The sequence below is a fragment of the Scatophagus argus genome, chromosome 24 (assembly GCF_020382885.2).
Source record: "Scatophagus argus isolate fScaArg1 chromosome 24, fScaArg1.pri, whole genome shotgun sequence".
In the NCBI taxonomy this organism is placed as follows: domain Eukaryota; kingdom Metazoa; phylum Chordata; class Actinopteri; family Scatophagidae; genus Scatophagus; species Scatophagus argus.
Genome location: NC_058516.1, coordinates 6,654,736 through 6,680,005, shown reverse-complemented (window position 1 = coordinate 6,680,005; position 25,270 = coordinate 6,654,736). Strand labels below are relative to the sequence as shown.

General features: G+C 40.9%; 6 protein-coding genes and 1 long non-coding RNA gene across 13 annotated transcripts in view; 4 read left to right on the top strand and 3 right to left on the bottom strand.

Moving 5' to 3' along the window:
• Positions 1-1,796, bottom strand: part of LOC124055326 (ATP-binding cassette sub-family C member 4-like) — a 42,377-nt gene extending 40,581 nt beyond the window's left edge. The window contains exon 1 of one of the 3 annotated variants that reach the window (XM_046382042.1): positions 346-1,796. The gene's annotated coding sequence lies outside the window, so the exon portion shown is untranslated. The remainder of the gene's footprint in view (positions 1-345) is intronic. The other 2 variants (XM_046382044.1, XM_046382041.1) reach the window with 2 other exon arrangements.
• Positions 1,797-1,846: 50 nt separating this feature from the next.
• On the top strand, positions 1,847-3,598 carry LOC124055334 (claudin-10-like). The gene is made up of 4 exons (XM_046382075.1): positions 1,847-2,264; positions 3,039-3,200; positions 3,287-3,368; positions 3,481-3,598. The coding sequence occupies exons 1-4, from the start codon at positions 2,045-2,047 to the stop codon at positions 3,596-3,598; spliced, it is 582 nt and encodes a 193-aa protein (XP_046238031.1). The 5' UTR covers positions 1,847-2,044.
• Positions 2,374-11,318, bottom strand: LOC124055335. The gene is made up of 7 exons (XR_006842615.1): positions 11,191-11,318; positions 11,052-11,091; positions 10,572-10,640; positions 8,915-9,035; positions 7,983-8,144; positions 7,511-7,884; positions 2,374-6,318 (listed from the first exon to the last, which is right to left on the bottom strand). It is a non-coding gene; the product is annotated as an uncharacterized LOC124055335 (long non-coding RNA).
• On the top strand, positions 7,729-10,131 carry LOC124055331 (claudin-10-like). The gene is made up of 5 exons (XM_046382071.1): positions 7,729-7,960; positions 8,054-8,215; positions 8,761-8,830; positions 8,940-9,053; positions 9,564-10,131. Exons 1-5 carry the CDS (start codon positions 7,729-7,731, stop codon positions 9,961-9,963), a joined length of 978 nt encoding a protein of 325 aa, XP_046238027.1. The 3' UTR covers positions 9,964-10,131.
• On the top strand, positions 10,255-12,311 carry LOC124055333 (claudin-10-like). 2 transcript variants are annotated; one of them, XM_046382074.1, is made up of 6 exons: positions 10,255-10,646; positions 11,196-11,335; positions 11,427-11,588; positions 11,708-11,795; positions 11,884-11,991; positions 12,167-12,311. In XM_046382074.1, exons 1-6 carry the CDS (start codon positions 10,555-10,557, stop codon positions 12,309-12,311), a joined length of 735 nt encoding a protein of 244 aa, XP_046238030.1. In that variant the 5' UTR covers positions 10,255-10,554. The 2 variants fall into 2 exon arrangements, with proteins under 2 accessions (XP_046238030.1, XP_046238029.1); XM_046382073.1 differs by having other exon boundaries at positions 12,164-12,311.
• An 840-nt stretch (positions 12,312-13,151) lies between these two features.
• On the top strand, positions 13,152-15,179 carry cldn10d (claudin 10d). Its single transcript, XM_046382072.1, has 5 exons — positions 13,152-13,391; positions 13,901-14,062; positions 14,149-14,230; positions 14,377-14,484; positions 14,615-15,179. The coding sequence occupies exons 1-5, from the start codon at positions 13,160-13,162 to the stop codon at positions 14,799-14,801; spliced, it is 771 nt and encodes a 256-aa protein (XP_046238028.1). The 5' UTR covers positions 13,152-13,159; the 3' UTR covers positions 14,802-15,179.
• dzip1 (DAZ interacting zinc finger protein 1) lies at positions 14,962-24,615 on the bottom strand. Of its 4 annotated transcripts, none has more exons than XM_046382062.1 (18): positions 24,469-24,615; positions 23,673-23,869; positions 22,862-23,461; positions 21,180-21,264; positions 20,870-20,985; positions 20,281-20,439; positions 20,018-20,155; positions 19,876-19,938; positions 19,630-19,758; positions 19,327-19,375; positions 19,183-19,233; positions 18,297-18,469; positions 17,951-18,155; positions 17,508-17,682; positions 17,000-17,367; positions 16,494-16,615; positions 16,223-16,382; positions 14,962-16,052 (listed from the first exon to the last, which is right to left on the bottom strand). In XM_046382062.1, the coding sequence occupies exons 3-18, from the start codon at positions 23,324-23,326 to the stop codon at positions 15,949-15,951; spliced, it is 2,562 nt and encodes an 853-aa protein (XP_046238018.1). In that variant the 5' UTR covers positions 23,327-23,461; positions 23,673-23,869; positions 24,469-24,615; the 3' UTR covers positions 14,962-15,948. The 4 variants fall into 4 exon arrangements, with proteins under 4 accessions (XP_046238018.1, XP_046238015.1, XP_046238017.1 ...); XM_046382059.1 differs by having other exon boundaries at positions 23,716-23,869; XM_046382061.1 differs by having other exon boundaries at positions 14,962-16,049; positions 23,716-23,869.
• Positions 24,616-25,270: the final 655 nt, after the last annotated feature.

Sequence of the window (25,270 nt, the reverse complement as noted above, 5' to 3'; positions counted from 1 at the left end):
GCAACAGGAGCCAGGGAAACCTGTCTTCCATGCTTCAACTACCTAGAGATTTAGGCAGCATTCAGCACCTCAAGCACCTTCACATCATTATTTACTGATAGTACAACACCTGTGTTTAGTTTTCCTGGAGTGCTGATTGTCCGAACAATGTACCTGTGCCATTTTACTGACCCCAGAAACATTGTCTGGAAAACTTTTGAGTAATTACATTCCCAAAACAATCCCCCTTTCTCTACAAAAAGAGATTAGATCTAATCCTTCCCTGGAAAAGCTCTACAATAAAACAAGATGGCTCACTTACAATGCTGTCAACAGTTTTCTAGTACATGGTTAAAAATTTAAAACCTTGTAAGAGGGTTCCAGGTTCAAATCCCGGTCTGGGCCCTTCTATGTGGAGTTTGTGTGTTCTCCCGGTGCCTGTGTGGGTTTTCCCCGGATACTCCGTATGTATGTATGCTGTTAAGACAACCAAGGATACCATAAGAAAACAGAATATCATAACACTGAGAGGGATGAAAAATTCACAGACAACGCAAGCATAAACTGTAAAAAATGGTGTATAATGAGTATGTATTGGGGAAGGGGAAAAATTCCATTTTAAAAAATGAACAAATAGGCAGTAGTGGAAAATCTGCTTTTCCTTTCCATGCTAGTATACTTCACTACATTTTACAGTGATTATTTAACAACTATAGTTACTTTCAGGTTAAGAATTTACTAAAGGTGATTAATTTTTGATCAGTTACTATGGTTTCAAACAACCAACAGTTCAAGTGAATTTCAGAAGCTTCATGTAAAATTTTTGACTTAACTTTTACTTATAATGGAGTATTCTGATAGCATGGTACTGCTTACTGTTACTTAAGTAAATGGTCTGACTGTTTCAACTACTAGTGGTGTGAGGCTGATCTTTAATATTGTTTGTCACAGTAACTCATAAAAATAAATAGCAACTGCAATAGGCCACGTGCACAGATCCCAACCTGAGGCAACTGCAACATCGTAGAACAAGACTTTATGTAACTTGAGCTACACAACAACCACTGTGGTCACAAGTGGCAATTAAACAGTGGTAAAACAGAGCCAAAGAAGAAATGAGTTATATAATCACTAAAATATCATTCACATAGGATTCACCATCTCATCGTGTTAGCATGCTAATGCCTGATGGGATGATGGGAATGTCATTAGTTTTATCTGTTCATAAAATGTAAAAAGTATTAGACAAATTTTCACCTAATGATGGAACTTGGCCAATAACCAACAAAAAACACTGGCACCCTCAGAAACACATGGCTCTCTTGGCTAAAGTGAGGATTGGGACCAGGCTCAATGTTTCTACAGAAAAATATTGTTACTTAACTAGAAACAGAGAACTGAGGAAATGCCATTTCAGACAGATTGAAACTGCCTCTCCATTCCACCACTTGATGGAGCTATAATACTGTAAAACCAGAACAGAATTACAATACAGTCAAATTAATAGCACTCTCTTTATTTTGTGCTACTGCTACAATAAGAAGCGCTAGACTGGTAAAGCGCTGCGATAAGATGCAGAGAATCCAAACTTCATGAAATGAACTCCAATGAAAAAAAGAACACAAAACCCCACATTATTCATTCAGTCAATCCACCCTACAAATCACTCCAATCTCTGTTACTCATCTTGTGTTCCTTCTCTGTCAGGCTTTTCAGATCCTTTCAATTAAAGACTTCCTTCTCCTGCAGATCCCCTTGCAGACCCTACACACATGGTGTGGAGTGATGACTAGTGTGTGCACCCCTCCCACCAACACACACACACACACACACACACACACACAAACACAACACACAACAACTGAATGTGCGTCAGTAAATGCATATGGACTTGAAAGTATTGGTTCTCAGGCACAGATGCTTGGCTGAACAGGTGAAAGAGAAGCAAAATTCTGCTGACGCACCTGTCCTGGACCTGGACCTGACCCTCCCACCTTCTCTCCGTCACTCCTGAGAGAAAGATATCCGTCCTGTCCCAGTCCCGGACCTCCAAGCCACAGGAAAAATGGGCAACATGGCAACAGAGATTGTTGCTTTTCTCCTGACCATCTCAGGGTGGATTCTGGTGTCGTCCACCCTCCCAACAGACTACTGGAAGGTGTCCTCTGTGGATGGAACGGTCATCACCACAGCTACCTTCTGGTCCAACCTATGGAAAACATGTGTGACTGATTCCACCGGTGTGTCCAATTGCAAGGACTTTCCTTCAATGCTGGCTCTGGATGGTGAGTTCTGAAATGACTGCTGCTTTGGCAAAGTATAACATTGTTTTTCCTAAGTCCGAGAGCAAAGATAGAAATATATCTATCTTTTTGTGTATTCTGGAGGAATTACGTATCTCCAGCTATCCAGCTGCCTGAAGCACTGATGCCCAAAATCTTGAACACCTGTTGTTTTTGGATGAATGAACACTATTGTAAACAAATGCATTTGTAACTTGATACTTGGTTTTCTGAAAGTGGGTTTAGGCCACAAACAACTACAGCTTTTAAAGTTAAAGGCCACCAGAGGCATTTTTCAGTGAGGAGCTGAGCTGGACTGATGCAACCTCCTCATGTATCCGAATGAAGCAATCTGAGAAAGTCATACAGTCATACAGAGGTCACTTGTCACTTCCTATTACTTGCTTGTTTGGTGCTTTAATTTTAATGTGTTAAGACAAGCTGAGACATTCATGCAGTTTCAATAACACCACTTTATAATATGTTGTCACTTAAAGTTTTAGTATTTCACATAGGTTTTTCTAAATCCTTTCCCCCAGGTTTTTAGTTTAAAGCACCAGTTCCCAAAAGATTCCAAGACCTGATGAATCACCATATGATTTCAGAAATAATGGAAAAAAAATCAGTTACAGTATTTACTAATTTTAAAGCTTTTTTTCCTGTGCAATAATAAATTCATACTCCTCCCTGACTTGATTTTTTTCCTTTTGTTGCTGACTGTATATTCACATCTAGCACACAGACATAAAGATCCCTTATTCTCTACCTGTAATGAAGCCTATATCCAGGTGTGCCGGGGTCTGATGATCACCTCTGTATGTCTGGGTTTCTTTGGTGCCATCCTCGCCTTGATAGGAATGAAGTGCACAAAAATAGGAGGCTCGGAGACCACCAAGGCTCGTCTGACCATCCTCTCGGGCTTCCACTTCATTCTCAACGGTAAAACACGCTGCTTATCTCATGTGGCTTTTGTCTTCATGTCTGTATTTATGGGAAAGGTAAATCCAACTGTTTTCTCTCCAAAGGCCTCTGCTCCATGACTGCATACTCTATATATGCTCACAGGATCACAACCGACTTCTTTGACCCACTCTTTGTAGCCCAAAAGTAAGTAGTCAGAATTAAAAGAAAGACTTGGTTGACAGCAGATCAAAGCCACAATCAGATGAATGGAATTCTTGTCATAAATTCCTCTTCATTTTTCACTTCAACCCTTCAGGTTCGAGCTGGGAGCAGCTCTCTTCATTGGCTGGGCTGGATCTGTGCTGTGTATCCTTGGTGGACTTATCTTCTGCCTCTCCTTGTCTGAGGGCTTCAGTGTCAGGCATGTTGCTTGATGTTTTCTGACATGCTGAATGTTAAGAGTGTGATCCCACATCTGTCATCGGCAACAAGGGCCAAGAGAAAATCTGATTTGGAGGGACTCTAAACTGCACTGAGTTTTTAACTCAATCAAGCAATTTAAGTAATTACTTTAACTGCAATGGAGAGACGGCAACAGTCGAAAACATCCATTAATCTCTCTCAACATCTTGTCTCATAATTGTAGAACCTATAAGGCAAATTGGATGATTGTCATGTTGATTAGTTATGTGGCCGTTGACGGCTGAATGTTTCTTTTGTTGCAGTCAAATAAGAGGGACCTTTCCAAAGTTAAAGTCACCTTGACCAAGTCCACCTATAGGGAAGTGTTGCACCAAGCGGCAAAAGCCAGCCTTCTCTTTCATTATTTTAAATCACATCTTCTCAAGAGACTGAAACATCTCAACAACCACTGGATGAACTGCCATGACATTGTGTACGTTCACGGTCCTCCCATAACATTAGCATTTTTTAGGTTTAGCTGCGCCTCGCTATGGCTGTTAGAAAGGCTGTAGACCCTTATTCTTGTCATACTGCGAGACTTGGTGCAAGAAATTTGTTTGGTGACAAATAAAGTACTGATTCAAGTTACTTTGAGAGAAACTAAATAGTCTAACTTTTTTAGTTTTTTGTGCCTTTTTTTTCTCAGAGCTGAATACTCCTACAGTGGAGCTGCATCGTTTGTGACCACGCACAACAACCACAGCAAGACAGTCAACAGCCTCCGCAAGGAACCACGAGCGCCCTCAAGGCAGTTTGGAAGGAATGCCTATGTGTGAAATTGGAATCTATCTTGTTGTTACGTGACTTGATTGTGGAATTTATCATAAAAGTTTGTTTTCACCAAAACTATTTCACCAGTAAAAGCCAAGGTTACCATTCACTATGAAAACAATGGCTGGAAAATGTAATTCATGTGATAGTTTACGTATTTCATAGATTCTTCTTTAAATAAGGCTGCTTTTTGGCACATTTCTGTCACTGGCCATTATGTAAAAGATAAGCTTGGTTTCTTTTAGGGCAGGAAATTTGATTTGGCACAAAACACACTTCAAACTCTCCGGTCACCTTCATCACGCTGGCCCCTCCTGCCTGTGTATATTAGCATAGACTGGACACATATTAAATCTCTATTTTATAATTCTAAACACAAAGGCCAATCGGACATCAATATTTTAAGTCCACAATAGATTTTAAAGCATTTTCTCCCCATTGACAGTCAAGGATGACAGACAGATAGCAAGTACTCCTTTTGTTTGAGCCTGTTAGTAGAGCTTATGTTATATAAACTGTTTTGTAAACTCATGAAAATTTATTGTATTTTCTACATCATTTAAAGCAGCTCTGTTTCATAAGCATTCTGTAAATGCGACCAAATATTATTTTATTAAATACTAATAGTAACTATTTTAAAATATGAGTAGCTGTGATGCAACTTTTAATCTTGTCACGTTGCTTTAAGGAAACAGAAAACACCATTTAGTTTAATGTTGCATCAGTTAATTTTTCTTGAGAAGAAAGATGGATCATAAGAAGGTAGACTGATCTGACCTCCAGGGGTCACAAGGTCACATCCTAACCCAGACAAGGCTATGCAGAGCTGGACGACTTACCGGAGGTTTCCCCTCCTATCAGCCATCCATCTCCACCTAGGAATTATTATCAATAGGAACCCCAGGCTGTGTTACGCAAAACCTCTTGGCCCAGGGGTTGGATACCTGAACCAGCTGGCAGAGAGCAGTTGTCCTGTGCTTTCCGGCACCTTGCATCCGTAAACAAGTGTCAGGTGTCCTGGGCTCCACACAATGCTGTCTGATATAATGGTGGTATTGTATGGCCTAATGTCAGCATTACCCATAGGGATGTTACAAAGACAAATATAACACGTGAAACTTGAAAATGGCAGCTCACAATACTCACAAGAGTTGTTGTTGGTTACAAGTTCATGTTTTCTTAATTTAAAAAATCCCTAAAGCATTGATTACACTACTGGCAATGATATTTGTTTTGCAGGTAAAGTCCCCTAATTTATTACATCTTAAAGAAGACATGACTGTCTGCACCAAAGTTCATGGCAATCCATCCAAAGGCTGTCAAAACAATTCATTTAAAACCTCAAATTCAACCTGCTGAGCTACAGGAACTGTCAGGATCTCCAAAGTCATTTGAATATATCGTCTGGAAACTATGAATATTGTACAAAATTTTAGGCCAAACACTCCTGTTGAGATATTTCACAGAATATGTGAAGATTCTGAGCTTTTTGCAGTACTAAAGGAAAAGTGAAGGGATCAAGGACTGAATGTGAGTCATCCTCTGCGGACCATGAACGCCTGCAGAGTCTAAATCCTAAATTCGTCTACCCAAAGTTCTGTTTATTTTTTGGGATATTCTCTTTGATTTACTTTCTTGTGAAATACTATAATGTTAATGGTAGTACAAGACAAAAGAAGGAACAAAAGCCACTTATACACACACGTGTCTGAACTGAACATCCATGTATGTTACCAATGGTTTCCAATGATTTAATAAAAGGAAAAAATGTAAAATAAAATAAAAAGAAAACATGTTAAGTTGTGACAAGAAATCACTGCCTTATATTAAGAGATCACAAACAAAAAAAAGTTGAGTCACTGACCTGCTTGTTGACCTTAGCAGCAGCTGAGGACACAGAGCCACATCCCTCCACCCATTACTGTAATCACACCACCAGAGAGCAGTATTAATGCATGCTTTACGGTTGAGAAAGCTACACAATATGTAACAGCTTAGAGCTTACTTCTTTTTTAAATTTTAACTGTTGAGGTATCACATGAGCAAAATAAAGCAACTGTTATGTTTGTTTTGTTTCTTTAGTATCTTTAAAAATCTGGCCAGCTCAGATCACATAAGCATTCCTTTGTTCATTTTTCTCCTTTTTCTCAGTCATGTCATTCTAATTAAAGCTAATTAAATCCACCCTCACCAAACATATTAAGGCTGCCCAACGGCTCACCACTTCCAATATCTCACTACCACTACCAATAACTTCTTCATAAGCCAAGAGGACAAAGAGGAGCTCTTTCAACCCCTTTGAACATTCATCACTCCCCCCTAACTCTCATTACCTCAGATTTAACTCTAATTATAACAGCACAAAGACGATATGCTGCAATTATGAAACCCACAGTACAGTGAGGTCCTAGTGAAATCACTAATAACTGGCAGCTTAAAGCCTGAGGGAAAGTCAACAGTGATGTTTAAGTCACAGCAGCAGTGTTATTACATATTTGATGGAAAATGTGAAAGTCATTAATACATAAATATACACTATGGTTGGTCATCCCTTAAGCAACGTGATTCAATAGCGCATCTATTTTATTTACACTACATGTGAACTGAGAGATATTTGTGATTTACTAATTAAAATTTTAATTTAATAATTAAAAGTACCCCAGATTGTGATCAGTTTAAAGGGGCAAGCCATCAATTTCACATAAGTACTTCAGTTCACGTGCTGCAAGAGCCTTTCACCCTTTGAAAAGTTACATAATGCGCTGTGTAGCTCTGAACAAACTTTGAGTTTTAATTCTGTCACCCTGTGGATATTATTCAGTGATCTCTAGTTAAAGTTATTATAATATTATACATTATTGTTTAAAAAGTAAAACAACTCAGCAAAACTTTATTGTGATGCATGGATTGATGCAAAAAACACAACTTTCTTCTTTTAAGATGTCTGTTCAGAACAGTCCGATGTGAGCATGAAGTGGTAACTGGAGATAAATGCTGAGGTGAGCACTCTCAGTCCAGATTCACCTGTGGCCCATGGGAACCTGAATGATTGTTGTCTCCCACCCACATATACACTAATACCAGGAAAACGACAGAACATCCCCTGATTTTACCTGTGAGTCATTTGTCCTCTCCCTCTTCTGTGACGAGTAGCTGACATTGACGACACTTGAGTTTGGATGAAAAAAGAGGCATTCAGCGCAAGATGTGCATGACTTTTACATGAGGAAAGGACAGCCACTTGAAGCCAAAACAAAGAATAATGTCAAAAGTGTATTTTGGATGAATGTTCAAGGATTAGTTCGATAAGAGATCAGCTCACGCCCCCAAGATGCAGATTCGCGTGGTCCAAATCTGGGGTTTCCTGATGACAGTTTTGGGCTGGATCTTTGTGGCCTGCACCATGGCCATGGAGGGCTGGAAGATCGCCTCAATTGGGGGTATGGGGGGCTCTTCCATCATCAAGGTGGCCTGGTACTGGTCCAGTCTGTGGAGGAGCTGTTTTACAGACTCAACTGCTGTCAGCAACTGTTATGACTATCCTGTGCTCTGGTCTGTGGAAGGTAGGTAACACATTTTACACACCAAAAAAGTGTCTCGTCTATTCAGTTCCAACACTGATTACTGTCCATTTGTGTCTTGCTATGTGTCTCCAGGCTCGATCCAGATAGTGAGAGGTCTGCTGATGGCAGCTCTTGCCCTGGGTATGCTGGGGTTTGTGCTCAGTCTGATGGGTATGGAGTGCACCTTTATTGGGGGAAAAGACCGATCAAAATACAAGAAAATTTACATCGGTGGATGGTGCCACATAATCGGCGGTAATGTCTAGTTTGAATAAGACGAAAGTCAACAGATGCATGAGCAACCTAGAGAGTGCTATGATTAAACATTTTTATTTTTTTAATTTTAGACATGACGGTTTCTATCTGGTTTATACTTTAATGACTTCATCATCCAATCGCTCCTTTAAATATCACCGAAATAATAGCTTTTAATTATTACACTTAGTAATTGCTGCCGTTTGCAAATCAAAATACACTTGTTTTCTTGAACTTTGCATACTTTATGAAATTTTCCTTGGTGGCTTTGATGGATCTGTGTGAATTGACAAAATCACACATTTTGGTAATTTAATTTATGGTAATATCCAATACATTAGTAAAATGTATAGTTTTCCTCCTAAATACAAAGACATATAAAAGAGATTTTTATATTGATTACAGCTATGCATAAAATTAATAGCTAGGGAATAATGCCACCTTGTGGTCACTTGCCCAAATTAGACATCCTAGCAGTCCAGCTTTAGGAGTGGCAAAGTCAAACTGAACTTAACTAACTGAACTTCTACATGATTTTTCTCAAGGTATGCTGTCCACATCTGGGTATGCTGTTTATGCACAGTATGTCTCAGCAGACTTCTCTGATGGACTGAAGTGAGTTAACATCCTTAAGTGACGATTTAACCTAAAACATAACTTAAACAAAATTAAGCATAAATCTAAAGATATTGGTCTCACAGTCTGTATGTTTGAACACCAACAGCTATGACCTTGGCACCCCGCTGTTCCTTGGTTGGGTTGGCTCAGCCTTTCACATGACTGGAGGTTCATTCTATCTGTGGTCGGTGTGCACGCCGCTCTGTGGAGGAGAGGAGACGTGAGTACAGACACATTTTCGTTAGGGGAAGTGAATAAATAACTCCCCTCTCCACTTCCTCAATAAACACCAGCATCCTGTAATCGTAAACAGTAATAAGCAGTGCACAGCTGTTCATCACGGGTACACTCCCTCTCACCATGTAATACAACCCTTAAGCCACTGGAGTCGACAGAAGTCTGGTGTTTCAAAAGCTTCAGTGATTTCATGAGGAAAGAAAAAAAATGCAAGCTATGCACCAGTTTCAACAACAGAAGGAGCTCAAAGAAAATCGTATCTGCAGTTTACTTTTATAATGAAGGCATAATCTTACACCCTTAACTTTGTACTTTCTTTACTCTACATACATGTACTACTAAAATTCACTATTAAATGGACAGATAATCAGACAGACCCAACATGACATAATTAAATAGCTGACTGAATTAACAAAATATGAAAAATCGAAACATTTGAAAACAAGGTGTTCGTCAGCCTTGTCATGTTTGACAATAATGTGCATCTATCCAGGGTGATCAACATCCAGCCACTACAAGATCCTGAGCAGAATAAGTCCTCCACAGCTAAGTCCACAGTGTCTGAGATCACCTCCAAAACCAAAGTGTCCTCCATTTCCGAGCTGTCGTCCAAGTCTGAGCGCTCTGACGTCTCTGCCATTTCCTCAAGATCCGAACGCACATCCAAATCTGGACGCACAGTCAAGTCAGTGCGGTCCTCTAAGACTGGGCGATCAAACGGGTCTGCAGGGTCAAGATCAGGATCAGGGTCGGAGTCCGGCCGCTCCTCAAGGTCCAGTGTGTCAACTTTGTCCGAGTCAAGGAGCAGTGGCAGCAGCAGCCGGACAGTTTCGTCACTGTCAGGCAGTTCAAAGAGTGAAACTAGACCATTCATTAAAAATTCCTATATTTGAATAAATTTGAATAATTATGTGAGGGAAAAATGCTAATAAATGTGTTGTACAGATTATCTGATATATTTCTATTCAGTTTATGAATCTGTGTTGAAAGCAAATTCTGTATGCCTTTTGTATTAATAAATTTCTCATTTTAAATAAATCTGTGTCAAAACTAGCACTAGACACAATACATATTCATTCATTATAACATTTAATTAATGCACACAGCTACTAAGATTACAACTGTCAGCCTTTGTGTAGCCTTTTAGACAACAAATGAAACTCCACCAGGCCAGTTGACAGTAAACAGTTTCTGCTTTGCTGCTGTTCAAACCATCACATAATTGCATGAGCAACTGTTAAGAGGACTGCAGCTCTAAAGCTACGATGTGAAGCAAAACCATTGTGGATTTTCTTTTCTTTTTAATCACTGGTGGACTGAGACGTAGGAAGACAGTAAAGGCCTTGAAATCTGTCATTATTGGCTCTGCTTTTCCAGGTTAAATTAAGTTATTCAGCTATTAGCAACAGACTGCTGACTTTACAAATCCAGAACTGTATTTGTAGTTCGTTGGTGAAGACTCTTCTATTTATCAGGCAGAAAAGATGTTGAGGAGACTTACTCAGATCCTAGGTCTGCTGCTCTGCATACTGGGCTGGGGTTTTGTGGGCTGCACCCTCGCTATGGACCACTGGAGGTAAGCAAACAAGGGTTAGAAGACAGCACCTGATGCACTTTAGGCTGGTAAAATGCAGGGACAAAGAAAACTACTCTCAAAAATGTGTCATGAAAAGGTGATAAACTGCCAACTTGCGTCTGAGTAAATGTGCACTGATCAGAGTGCTGCTGATTCTCTTTTCATTGTTCATCATCATTCGTCTGTCGTCAATAAATGCTTGGACTGCTTAGCTTAAATTAGTATTAATACTGGCAACAGGGATAAGAAGGTAGTGTCTCTCTGTCCAACGTCAGAAAGTCTCTGCTGCTTCCATTTTAACCCCTTTGTGTTTGTCTGTTGTGAGTCTCCAATCTTAATGGAAATGTATTATAAAATCACTAGACTATCCCATTTAAGTGCTAAATGTGTGTTTTACCTACTCACAGTACATATTTGTGGTTGTTCATTTTGAGCTGATCGGCCACTGGTGGTAGAAAAAAGGTATAAGAATGTGAAATACAATACAATATGTACATAGATGCCAATACTCCAACCATTTAATTCATTTTATGTATTTTCTCACTTGAGGGTGGCCAAGATGGAGGTTCAAGGGGGCTCCCCTGTAGTGATAATGGCTTGGTATTGGTCTGACCTGTGGAAAGACTGCTATGAAGACTCCGCTGCTCTGGTGAACTGTGTAGACTTCGGGGTACTGTGGACAGTCAAATGTGGGGACAATCACAAACAATCACTGAGTTAACTGGATTTAGCCTTGGATGAGTTAATTTATGAATGAGAGCTGTGTTTGTCTGTAATCAGCACACATCCTGGCAGTCAAGGGGCTCCTGATTATTGGCCTGTGCCTCAGCTTGGTCGGTACTGTGCTCACATTTTTCGGACTTGAGTGCACACGCATCGGCGGAGACCAGAGAAGTAAAGACAGGACATTAATAACAGCCTCTGCTATCCATCTGGTTGGCTGTGAGTATGGCTTGTTTGGATTCACAAATGCTCAGCTGTCTTGAAAGCAGCTTCTCAGAAGAAGCACCCACGGTTCTTGTTTTGTTTTCCCCATGTGTCATCGGCTTTTCCTCATGCAGGCATATCGGACACGGCCGCTTATTGTTTATACATAAACAATGTGGTTTCATCTTTTCTACACAGCAAAGCAGATCCATCAAAGCTGAGGTAATGTGTTGCCTCTTAGTAAGCTTTCTTAGTAGGTAAATGTGAGCTCACTCAAGACATTAGCCAGCTTGAACTGCTTTCTCCTTAGATATGAAATTGGACCACCCCTCTACCTTGGCCTGGTGGGGATTTTCCTCATTTTACTTGGCTGTATAGTTCACTGTGCAACTGCATGCAGAGTTAACCACCAAAACAGGTATGTTAATGTCCCATCTGAATATTTTCACCTTCCTGTAAGGAGCCTGACCATTTGAAACTAAACTGGTTGCTATTTCTGAGAGAAGTGGGCTAAATTTAGCCAGTCAATTTAACCAGGCATGTATACTGTTATTGATTTTTTCTGACTGGTTACAATACTCTTTCTGCAACAGACATCCCACATCTCCCTTTATCTGTGAAAAAGAAGAAGAAAAAGAAGTCTTAAGAGGACAAAAACAACTCTGCAGATCTTCAGAAACGTCAAATAAGTCCAGAAACGTCTTTTTCAACACAATGGCATCAGTTGTGACTGTGTAACACTGCAGATTCATTTTGGCTGTCCAGTTCAAGAAGCAACATGTAATCAGTGTCAGTATTTTGGAAATAATGAGGGCACAAGTTCAAATTCACCCATAACAACAAATCAATAAAATCCTATTTACAAGTTACATTTTCTGCATTTCCCTACATGATGGTTCAAATTCCAAAATTCCCAGAAAAAATACTGAGGACCAGTCATCATTGTCCTTTGCATTTATGTAACACTGTGCGAACTGTTTCTCAAATGTAAAGTATTCTAAAATCTTGTCCATAAATATATACAACAATAACCAGTGGTTTCCATCCTGTCATTATTTTTCTTACTGGACCCAAAAAGTAAGCAAAAACTGTAGTTTTATCATCTTGATACTGGTATAACTTTCTGTACATTTTGTGAATGACAAACATTATATATGTCATACATATACATGATAAATGTTTGGTGTAATCACAATGTTTAAGGGCTTTTATTTTGTACTTGATCAGCTCAGTTTGTGACAAAGGCAGGAGGATCACAACTTGTATATGCATCTACATTTTGGGTTTTAATGAGATCGTGAAAGAAGAAAAGATATTTGAAGACACAAAAGTGTTGATTTACGCTTACTGTAATCCTTCACCATTCCTGAGTACTGGGAACATGAAGCATGCTTACTAGGCAAAACCATCTAAAAGATAAGCTGAGACAGAAGCCAAACATCAGCATTGACAGAGAGGGAGTGCTCAGTCCAGTTTCCCACAGCGACACAGTGCTCAGACTTGGCTGTTACTCTTTATTTTTAACAGATTTTAATTTTAAAATAAAAAAATATTCTTTTTTTATTGCTTGAAGAGCAGCACTCACCATGAAATACAGGACGGTGGTGATGTACATGGAAATCGGCTGCTTCGTGTCCTGCCTGTGTGGCTGGATCCTCGTGTGTTCCACTCTCCCCACAGAGTACTGGACTTTCTCTGAGGTGGGCAGCATCGTGCTGACCACCTCCAACTACTACTCCAACCTGTGGAGGGACTGCATCTCCGACACCACGGGGGTGTCGGACTGCAAGGATTACCCTTCCATGCTGGCCCTGCCTGGTAGGATAAGTTGAAAACTTCTAAATATCTGCAGTTCTTTCTTTTTTTCCCTTTCATTTAAATTCTCAATGGTAGAAAAAATTTAAGGACTGTATGGAAATTTTTGTGGGTTGCGGAGGGAATCAACAATTTACCCAAACCTTCTTTAAATCCTCCACTTGACTTAGAAAAAATATATACAAAAAATACTAAATTACTAGAAAATATATCAAAACATTGGCTAACACAGGCACTTTTTATGTTTGAATAAAGAGCTAAAGAAACACTTATTAGTCTGGGATGACAAATCCAAAAAACTACTCCCTTCAACCACAAGAAAAAAATATAAACCCCTTTACCCTTCTGATAACTTCCATACAGTCCCTTTATGAATTTGGCTCCTGTTAAATCTAAACAGAAATCCCTACAGCTGCCTTAAATGTTATCATGGTCCATTTAACATAATCAACGAATTCATTTGAAAAAATTTCAAGGTTTTGCTGAATTTCAGTTTCACCTGTTTGTTTCAGTGTTCCTACACGCCTGCAGAGCGCTCGCTGTCTGCTCCGTCATCACTGGCTTCTTTGGAGGCGTCCTCACACTCATAGGGATGAAGTGCACGAAAATAGGTGGATCAGAGATTGCCAACGCCAGGGTGACTTTTGCAGGCGCTATAACCTACCTGGTTTCAGGTTAAAAAAAATATTTCAAGAGTGTGCAAACCTTTTGTGAATGTTACGCACTGACGACATTTAACACCATGTTAATTTTCTGTTAGGATTCTGTGGTATGATCACCTACTCGTGGTGGGCCAACAAAGTCATAACAGAATTCCTGGATCCACATTTCAGGGCTCAGAAGTGAGTACTTTTGAAGTAGTATTATTATTTTTTACAAGTTCCAAAGAAGTAGCACTACTACAAAAATAAGGGAATTAAAAACACAAAATAAAGACAGAGAAAACACAAACCACAACTGCTGATACACCTCAATACTTGCTATTCAGATTTGAACTTGGAGCTGCAATTTTCATTGGCTGGGGAGGCTCCATCCTTCTTCTGTCTGGAGGGACAGTGCTGAGTTACTTCTCTGGAAAAGAAGGCCTACCATCAAGGTAAATAAACAGCATCCTATATTTCAATGCAACAGTTGCATTGCCTTTGTTACCTGCATTACTGGGGAACATATAAAAGCCAAACAACAGTAAATAGCTTCACTATGTAACCACCGTCTATGTCCATCAGTTCTCCAAAAGGGACACGGAGACCAGTCAGTTATGCCACCGCCCGAACCAGACGAACCTACATGCTGCCAGCCTCATCATCCCGGGTGACTCTGGTGCCACCGCTGTTTTATGAAGGCAGGAAGAGCCGAACCACCAGAGCAACAACAAAAACCGGTCGAACATTCAGCAGAGACAGCTTTGTCTGAGCCAGAGGCGAAGCGCTCAGCTGACAAAGTGACTTTTAAAACTTTAAAGTAATAGTATGCAGAGTACCTTTTCTCCAAGTCATGTTTTGATACGTCTTATTAAAAGTCTTATAACTGTGTGCTCCACATCTTTTCAGAGCTTGCAATGTTTTTTTTAACCTTTTGTATTTATAGCTGTGTTTCATCTTCAGCAGGCAGCATTCAATGTCTGCTGATGCGGTTAATCTTCAAGTCTCTGCATACTTTGTTGTTTTAAAAGAGGTTAAAAAGTTCAGTATCAAAGAGTAGAAAAAATGCCTGGAAAAAAATGCGATATGTTTGTATTTGTTTACAAATCTGTTCAAAATTACAAATAAAACTCTTGTGCAGTTGTCCATACTTAGACATTTTTGACTGTTTTCATCAGCTTCCCTTCATCAATCAGTTTCGTGGCTTGAACTCTGTGGAGCAATTTAACTTGAAAATACTTGAAACGAGAGTAACAAAAGAGTAACGAAATAACAAATTGGTTCCCACTTATCCTGAATTTTGTAGTTGTGCAAAAAGAAGATACATGTCTTTACTGACTAACACAAAGGTCTGCATACTGCTAGGTGACTTTATGAATAAATTTGTGAGAAATCAGTTCTTTGGTTGAAGACAGAACAAATCTTGATGACAGGTGCCTCGATTGTCATGTTTCATGTGACAATTTTCAGCTTTGTAATTCACAAAATCTTTTATTGCTTGTATAAATATTTTCTGTACAAAATCACATCTCATTGCTCCATTTGACACATGAAGAGATTATAAAAGTTAATGTATAAAATCTAAAAATGAGCTACATACAATCTCATTTGGAGTATGGGTTATATTTCACTGAAGATACAAAACAGAATCTATTTACAACACTGTAAAGGTCTAAAGCAAGCAAAGAATTGGCACAAAACATAAGGTAAGACTGTAATCGGTGAGCTGATTTATCTCTAACATTTATTAGAAAGATTAGAAAACAATTTCCCCTTTGTATTATAAGTATTGCTCTGTCTGTATTATAGCTTCCATGTAATAAGAGTATAAAATATGGCTGTCTGGCGTGCACTGCAGGTGTCAGCGGAGTTGCCTGAGGTCTTTGTGTCTGTGCTTGGGGTAGAGTTACATCACCTGATCAGCTGTAGTGCTTATTGCTAATGTCCTCGGAGTCACTGATGTCACTGAGGGAGCACAGGCTGCTCTTCAGGGTGCTTCCTGTTCCAGCTTCAGTCAGACCTGCTAAGTACAAAACAGCTGTGTTTGATAGATAAAACGCAAGTACTGCAAGGCTAGAAGCACAAATATAAAAAATCCACAATAAAATATGAAAAAATGTGATAGAAATATATAGAATATGTTCTTTTAAATAAAACAGATGGAAAACTACAACCTATCCTGAAATAGCTGACCTGATTTGGGAGCCTTTCCTGTGGAGGTTCCCCAGACACTGGTGCTGGGTGAGTCCAGGCTCTTCCTCATCGGTCCAGAGCCCCGAGCTGGTTTAGACATTTCCCGTCGGTCCTCTGAAGAGGATACCATCCACTCACTACTCTCCTCTAGATCTGTGTACTGTCACCACATACAGAAACATTATTCACAGATTTTGCTTGCTGATTTTTACTACATAATATTGAGCTACCAAAGCTATGCACTGAGGTCCCATCACGAAACGTGTCTCACCGTGAGTTCCTGAACCTCGTCCTTCCTCTCTGGTAAGATGCTGATGCCCCCTGCTGGTTTCTTTACCACCCTACCTGCAAACTGCTTCTCCATTTTTCGGGCCAGGTCATTGATTCTGTTCTCTAAAAAAACAAACAGACAATTTATACAAATACATTAATGAGATTTCACAGATTTGATTTTCTTTCTACAGACCCAAGACCATGTAGATATAGCTTGGGTACATACAAAATATACAAGGCAATGATGACAAAGTAATGACATTGGGCAGGAATTAAGTGCAATTGTTGTTCTGTGCTTTTAAAATGTAAAAATTCAATTTTTTAATAATTCATAGGAACCCTGAATTCATACAACATAACTTGTGTAACTAACCTGTACTGTTAAAAGATCTAACCTAATATCTACAGGTAAATCCAAATGTCAACACTTTATGACTGAATAAACAGAGACAAAGCATTTAAATGTATGTTAAGAGCTTGCAGTTTGGAGAAAGGACAACTTACCTTTACCAAAGTTTCTTTTATCCACGTTGCCGTTCTGGTCTTTGTGACTCTGAAGTTGTCTTGGGTCAATCTCCTGCAGTTCACTGATATCCGACCACTCCTCCTCATCACTCTCCATCTTTGTTACTGCTGTCTGGGTCACACCCCCCACTGAAGCTCTGGTCTGTTGGGGGATGGAGGAGAATGAATGCCTGGCTGGAGCCTGCCTTGCTTGAACTGGACTGGTTTTGCTCAGTCTGGTTTGGACTGGGGTTGCCTGGTTTGGTCTGGATTGCGGTGATTTGCCCCTCTGGTGTTTCGGGGGCTCTTCCTCTTCCATATCTGCTTCCTCTTCCTCAGATTCCTCGTCTGAACTAAAAGGAGGGGTCCTCAAGAATCACAGAAACAACATGTTTCTAATCATTCAACATTTATTACACTCTACAGCACAATACTGACTGTGCATATCAATGTCATCATAAATGTCAAGGGATACCATTGATGTTCATTAAACACATATTTTCTTTACTTGGGTGCGAAGTTCCTCAGAGCAGGCTTGGTTGTGGGTGTAGATGTCTTGGGCTGGGTGGTGGTCTTGGTCCTTGGCGCCGGCTGGGGCGTCTTGGGATGTTTGACTGCATGTCCAGACGAAACTTGGGTCGATCTGGAGGGCAGGCTACTTGACCGGGGTCGAATCTGCAACACTGCACACAGACATAAATGGGTAATATATACACCATCCCTGACCGCAAGTCAACTGCTGAAGTTAGTTCATGCGGCGACAAACAAGCTCTCACAGATTAGACCAATGGATGCTGGATTCAAATGCAGTCAAAACTAATCACAAGCTGCTAATGCAATACAGGCTGGCAACGAGTGAGCTGAATTCCTCTAAAGAATACAGTACATACAGTACAACATGGTTACCACTGGATAGAAGCTTAGAGGCCAAGAGGCTTTTTGATGACTCACCTTGAACTGATTGTCTTGATCTGGTCTGTGACTCAGGTGCAGGATCACTGCCTCTCCTCTGACTGCCCAGCTTCTGCTCCACAGTGCTGGCTAACTCCTCCCGCTGGCGCCAGTAGTCAGGCTGTCCCTTTGCAAAGCTCTCCCGCTTTGAATGCACTTTGGCCAGAATGGAAGTGAGCTCTTTGTCCTTCAGACCACTCTGATCCTGCAAAGAGAGGAAAGTATGCGCACCGATTACTAAATAGTTATGTTGAGTAACACATTTTCTTCTTACGTTGACACAGTATTTTCTGCTGATATTATAATTCGTAAATTTCCTAAGTCTTGCTTAACAGTGTGAACGTACAGGCTTGATTCCCAGGTTCTCCAGTCTCATAATAACAGATTGCTCAATATCTGGTCGCATATCTTTCTTGATGCTGGTGTTCCTTTTCAGAGTGCTGGAGGTCACCCTCTGCTTCTTCTCTGGTGCAGGCTCAGGCTTCTTCTCCACTGGCCTCTTCTCAGAGAAGCTGCTGTCTGTTAAAGAAATGTCACTTAATCAGCCACAAATGAATAATGAGGCTCCAGTGAGAGGCAGCACAGACAAAAAAGGAAGAGGGGAAAAAAGCATGCATTTGCCAATTTTCACAGCAAAGGTTCATTCGGGTACATGGAAATAACTGGAGCAGGCAGAAGAGGAGAATGTCTAAAAGTTTATTTGCCACAAACAAGATGATGGATGGCTGTGAAGACCAGCAATACTGATACGACAGGCGTCACAGAATATCACAAAAGAAGGGCTTGCTTTCCAAGGGCTTTCTTGTACTAACAGCATGCCTGTCACGTCAGTGTGGACTAAGATGATGTCAGTCTCAACAAACTTGAGGAAAAGGCTGCCCACAACAGACTGATGCATCCATGCAGACAGCATGCAGTTGAGCGGCTCTGTTGGTTTTGTTGTCTGTTTTACCTTTCTCCTCTTCTGACAGCTCCTGTATAGGATCCAGCTTAAGAGCACTGATTGGTTCCTCTAATTGGACAGTATTGGACGGCATGAGGTCAAAGGTCATTGGGAGTCAGACAAAATGTGTGTTAAAAGCGGGGTGGTACTAATGTGGTGACAGCACTGCTTTATTAACAGTTTGCTCTCTGAAACAGGGTTATGTAAATCCCTCATGCACATGCTCAGCCTCTCTGAGAATGTGCTTCTATTCTAATTTTCTTAGCACAATTGGCTTCTACTAACTTACCAAGTACAACTCTCTTTGGTTTAGGATCTGGAGCTGGTGCACTGACAATGACTGAAAAACAGAACATGATGAACACATTAGGATCATACACTCCATCAAGGAAACGCTTTTCTGATGAAAAAGCAACTGAAAGGGAATCAATACCTGGCACTTCGACTACTTTGGTGGGTGGATTTGAAGAAATAGTCCTTATCTGTAAGTGGAAGAAACATTTTCCTGATTCCCTGTATTAAAAATTTTCATTTTACATGTAACATTGTGTGTTCTTTTCAGGCACTTAATGTCAAGTGTACAGTATGATTAGGATCATGTCTCAGTACAACACAATCTGAGCCTATGTAGCAAATACAGGATATCCTGAACAAGGGCTGACCCTCCGCCTCACTTCCTCTCTGGACATAATCACACTGGACTGTGATGGCTGTGTGAGTATGAATCAGTGTTAACCTGCTCCCTCTGAGCCTTGATGGTTTGCTCCTTCTCCTGCAGCCTCCTCCCCATCTCCTGCTGCAGCCTCTGGCTGTGCTCTTGGTGCTCGGTCACAGACAATTGCATTCTGCTCAGCTCGTTCAACAGCTGGAAGAGGAAAGGAAAGGGGATGCATTTTCCAGCAGACTGATTTCTAACAAAAGCTTATTCCATATTTCACTTACATTAACAATGCTTTAATGTGTGTGAATGACAAACACATACCTGATTCTTTTCAGACTCATGTTGAGTCTTTATGTCCTGCAGCCTGGATTCCCACTTTTTATCCTAAAAGGGAAGATTTTTGCACTCAGAATAAATGAATTCACTTCCAGATTTAAAAACACCATCTCTTCTCTACACTAACCTGTTTCTTCATTTGTTGTTCCAGCTTTTGGATGGCTTGTATGTGCATCTCTCTGTAGTTGTCCACATCTCTCTCTGGCTGTGAGTGAACAGAGTTGGCTGATTTTTCTTGCTTTGCCGTCTGATTCTGATTTGCTTCCTATGATTAAGAAAAATACATGTAATAATAGTAAAGAAAACAGTACGTAAAAGCATATCCTGAAAACCAAATGAATGCAATGTAAATAAACACTATTTAGAGGCTGCTGAGAGGATCACTCGTACATTGAGAGCCTGAATGTTTCGAGTGTAAAGAAACTCCATCTCCCTGCGCATGCCATCCCTGCTGTCTTCTATTTTTCTCTCCATGCGTGCCATCTCCTCAGCCTTAAAACGATCCATTTCTCTGAGCAGGTCTTTGTGCAAGGACTGCTGCTCTTTTTCCTAGAATCACAACAGAAACGAAAAGAGCTCAATCACTACAAATCCAAAAGGGCTTCGTAGGATTACTCAAAATCAGAGAAATGGAAACTATGTGAAAAACTGCATGCATGTACAGTTTAAGTTAAAGTGGTAATAGGATCCATACACCGTGAAGCAACGCTTGATCATGCAACAGTGTACAACTGCAACTGTCATTTCATCATCAATAAAATCAGCTGATTATTTTTAGTGATCATTCTTCCTAGGATGAAGAATGAAAATGGCTTGTTTTGCTCAAACAACAAATTCAGTTTACTACTATATGTACCAACCCCCCAACCAAAAAACTAATAAAAAAAAATCCATCATATCCTTGAATTTGAGCTGCTGGGACATTTGGCATTTTTGACTCGAAAATGAAAATCTTTTCAGCTCTATCTGATTTTCCTACCTGAGCTGCTTTGGTTTGCAGTTCCTGTTGCTGTCGAACAATCTGCTCCTTCAGACTGCTGATTTCCAGTTTGAGGCTTTCAATCTGAGACTTCTTCTCACTGTCTGAACGCAACTCTGGAGGGAAGCAAAACAAGGATCGACAGGATTTGTAACGAGACCATGTACATACACAGAGACTCCATCCTCAAATTGTCTAATGCATCTTACTAGTAAGTAGTTTATCTGACTCCTTCCAGTTGTTCATGTATAATTATCTCTCTGTCCCACCTCTAAACAGTTCAGCGGACCTTTATGAATGCTTGACTTACGGATCTCATACTCATCAGGGTGGCGACGCTGCATGTGATTCTGCAGAAATGAGGAATTGAGGAAGGATTTATCACACTGTGGACACTAGAAGAAACAAACAAGAGACAGATATTAATATATAATTTTGTACATTTTCAAGAAAAAAAGCTAATCTCAAGTAATAAATTGAACAGAATAAGATTTGGCCTGTACACACATTAGAAAATGGTAAAAAACCAACATAGTTCCTAAAATTACGTTAATGCATCACATTTTACGATTTTAAATTAAGAGGTAACATTTTAACGCCTGTCAGTGACAATGCAAAATGATCATAAGAGTGCAAAATTTCACAAACTACTGGGTGACCATTATATAAGGTGCAGTAAACTAACAGAGTGAATGAGGTTTGAGACAAAGCATAAAGATCAACAAATGATCTTTGAAGCCTCTAATGAGGCTCCAAACAGGAGCATCCACTGAGTTCAGGCATATGCTTCCCAAAAGACAGACAGCGTGAGTGATGTTGATTTGCTCCCTGTGACAGGCATCACCACACTCCAGCTCTCTAACGCTTAACAACTACTCTAGATGCTGCCTTTGTTCTACACACACACACACACATCACATGCTACATTTAACTCTGCTGCTCACTGCGCTTGTGAATTCATTCAATGTTAAACCTGCTGCTACTGATATCTTGTCAAACCTTATGGTAGCAAAGATTCAAAGGCAGCCACATGACATGGAGAGGTATGTCCTCACAATGGCCTATAACTGATGCAGTTACATTAAAATAACAATGAAAATTGGGAGGGAAATGAAATTAGTCTTCAAACAGAGCCCTGCGCATTTATGTGGTAGAGATGTGAACATGTCCAGAAACAAATGCCAAAGGTCCTCAAAGGACAAAAACACATGCCTTCTCTATCAATTATTGAGCCACCTCTGTTAGCTGAGCTTCTAGCTCACACCTAGCAACCACACGCTGTCATGACACACTATATCTGTTGCCTTGGCAACTGCTTGGCCAGGTCAGCTGCAGACGTACGCTTCAAGAACAGAGGTTTGATTTTTGACTTGAGCTATAAATAACCCTAATGGTAAGTCAGTTCCAGTATCAAAAAGAGACTGTCATTTACAGGCAACTAGATCCAGCAGATAAGCCAGCAGTATAATCTAATAAACACAAATGTCTTCATCAACACTAAAAAGGACAAAACGTTGCACAAGACTGGGTATATGTAAGGGTGGAGGAGGTGGGAGTCAGCTAGTAATCTTGATGACTGCTCTTGTCACCCTTTTGTAAGTGGATTAAAAAACCTAATTGTCACCAAATGACACCATCTGTTCTGCAGCTCTAAATCTTCAGCCCAGTCTGAAAACAAAGCTTATTATACCCATACCAAAACAACACAGATCTGACAGGTCTTTACCGTACATAACTGTTTTTAGAACCACAATTTTGTCCGGCTTCAATAAAGCCTTCACCTATTTCCATTTTTTCCTCCATGTGTAATGCACAAAGCCGGAACTGTGAATAGATCTTGGGAACAATGATAGAGTGGGGGCCCTGAGAAGGAAGGGGAGGAGTGATGGGGGAGGGGGTGATGGAGCTAGCTGTCTGCCTGCCTTGCACATGTGAAATGCAAATGGTAACCAATAGCCCCCAGAGAGTGAGTGTTTAGAGTGTGAGCAGTACCTTCTGGCCGCTGATAATTCGTGGCGTGAGCAGGGACTGCTGGGTGCGAATAACCTTCTTTCTCTGCTTGAGTTCGGCGGTCAGCGCCTTCACCTTCTCCTCCTGCTTCTTCTGCTGAGCCAGCAGCTGCTCTCGCTCCCTGCCAGCGGCCATCAGCCTCTCCTCCACCGCGCGCAGGTTGAGGGTGAGAAATTCCTGACAGTGTAGGAGCCACTCTACTGTGAGCTGGGCCAGCCGCAAGAGCTTGATCAGAGCAGGGTCCACGGGGCTCTGGCACCTCTGACATCGTTCCCCATCCAAGCTGCAGAAGGTCACAGTGCTGATGTGCTCTTGCAGAGCATCCACATCAAGCTGGCTCACCACCAGGTCAATGTCCACAGCGTTAATGCGTCGCCAGTCCACACTCTCCCTACGAGGGCGGAACTTGAACGGAAGGACGACGGAGGCTCCGCTGGATGGAGTCATGCCTGGTGCAGGCGCAGAGTGGCCGTTCACAGAGTGCTGGCTGAGCGGGGAATTCAGGAGGGATGGGATCCCTGCTGACGAGTGGGTCCCCTGGGTGTCACAGGAGTAGGGGTAGTAGACTCCGTCGTGAAATGGCTGAAACAAAGACCAAAGAGATTTAAAGCCTCCTCTGAAATAGACACAGGATGCAAATATTAACACTTCACGTGAGCATCAAGTGCCCTGCATACACAGACACCATACAATCACAGGAAGAGAGAGTGAAAGAAAAAAAGACAGCATCTGCTTTGGAGAGGTAAAACAGGAGAGCACAGATTCCACCACTGCCCATTCAGTCTCCATCTACCTATAACGCTGTCGCTGTCCTGACGCAGTCGTGTCCTCCTTACCATCTTCGACTGATTTTGTCTTTTCCAGGAGAAATAAATGGAGGACCCGTCGCCGCTCTCCTGTTCCGCCCCCTCTGCAGGCAGCTCGAACTCAACGCGACAACGCCGAGGCTGGGCGTCCGCCACGTAACCATGGAGACAGAGACGAGCGTCCCTGGGGAGAGAAATGTTATCAAAACACTGCAGGCAATCAGCAAATGTTTCCCCACAGTGTGTGGAAGACGAGCAGTGCCCCGTGGGGAAAACAGCAATGCGTTTTAAAGCTTTTTCGTCTTTAAAAAATGTCCCTCGCTCGACGTATAAATTGTGTAAACCCAAATGATAAGCAACCCGATTTACCCGCAAATGCGCACGAGGTGGTTTAAAATGGTTTCCTTGCTAACAGCAAATTACCGCTATTCTCTTGGTATCAAGTTTCCGAAACAATCATTTCATGTCAGGGCAGGCTTTTTTATCTCCTTGCTTGACCTCAACCTAAACAAAGGCACACAGGCTAGAACTTGTCCGAGCAACTGTTGAAGTATAAGCACCAAATAAAGAGTTTCCCCCCACAGTCTCAGTCAAGTAACGTTAACTAGCTCCATGTTAACCGACGTATTTCAAACCTCCAGTTGCACGGCTAACTTAGCTAACGGACATTTTCAGTCAACGTGTTGGGGAAAACTTTAAAACAATAAAACTGTATTATACATCACCAACAAATGTGACTGTTAAATTTTGACTTATATATGGGCATAACGTTAAACAACTTACCGAAGAGTTTGTGTTAGTAAGCTTTCTTAAACTACAGAAAAGTTTTCTGACGACGTGACCCCAGGCGATTTGAGGGTGACGTAGCTGCTGGTCTCCACATTCCTAAATCCCTGCTTACAGAAAAAGAGCGCCATAAAGTTACCGACAGTTAAAACAGAACTTCCGCTGAGTATCTTCAAAGTAAAACGTCGATAAATAATTGAAGGGTAACTTAAGAAACAAACCGTGACAGCACAGCGTAAACACATTTAGAAAGCCTCTTTTAAAGTCGGGTAATTTGAACATCCTTGCAAAAGTAGTTCAGTCTGCTATGTCTATACGTGAAATGTTTTTTTTAAATGACAGCTTGATTCACAACTTTATTTACATTTACATTTATGTTTTCCACCAAACTACTAAACCAACTGTTTTTTTATGTCCAACCAATTTTCAAATCTGCCACATGTAATCTCGTACTTTGCGTATATCATGATGTTTGTATCTATAAATTTGATAGGGACTCTTTATATATTATGGTTTTTCATTTATTCCTCCTTCTACTGCTGCACGAGACAGCTACCATTTCTGAAAACAGGAAATAAAATCTGTGACATTCATACGTAGAACATTTCCAGGACCTGTTCAAACCAAAACTGTTCTATCTACTCATTTCCGGCGTTATTATGGAGAATTGACGCAGCTCGCAGTAAGAAGGGGGGAAGGGAGAAGTAAACCGATGGGGTTTGAAATGGGGTGTCTGGAAACGGGGATGAGGGAGTCTTGGTTGTAGGTAGTCCCTGCCTCTATGGATAAAAACCTAATG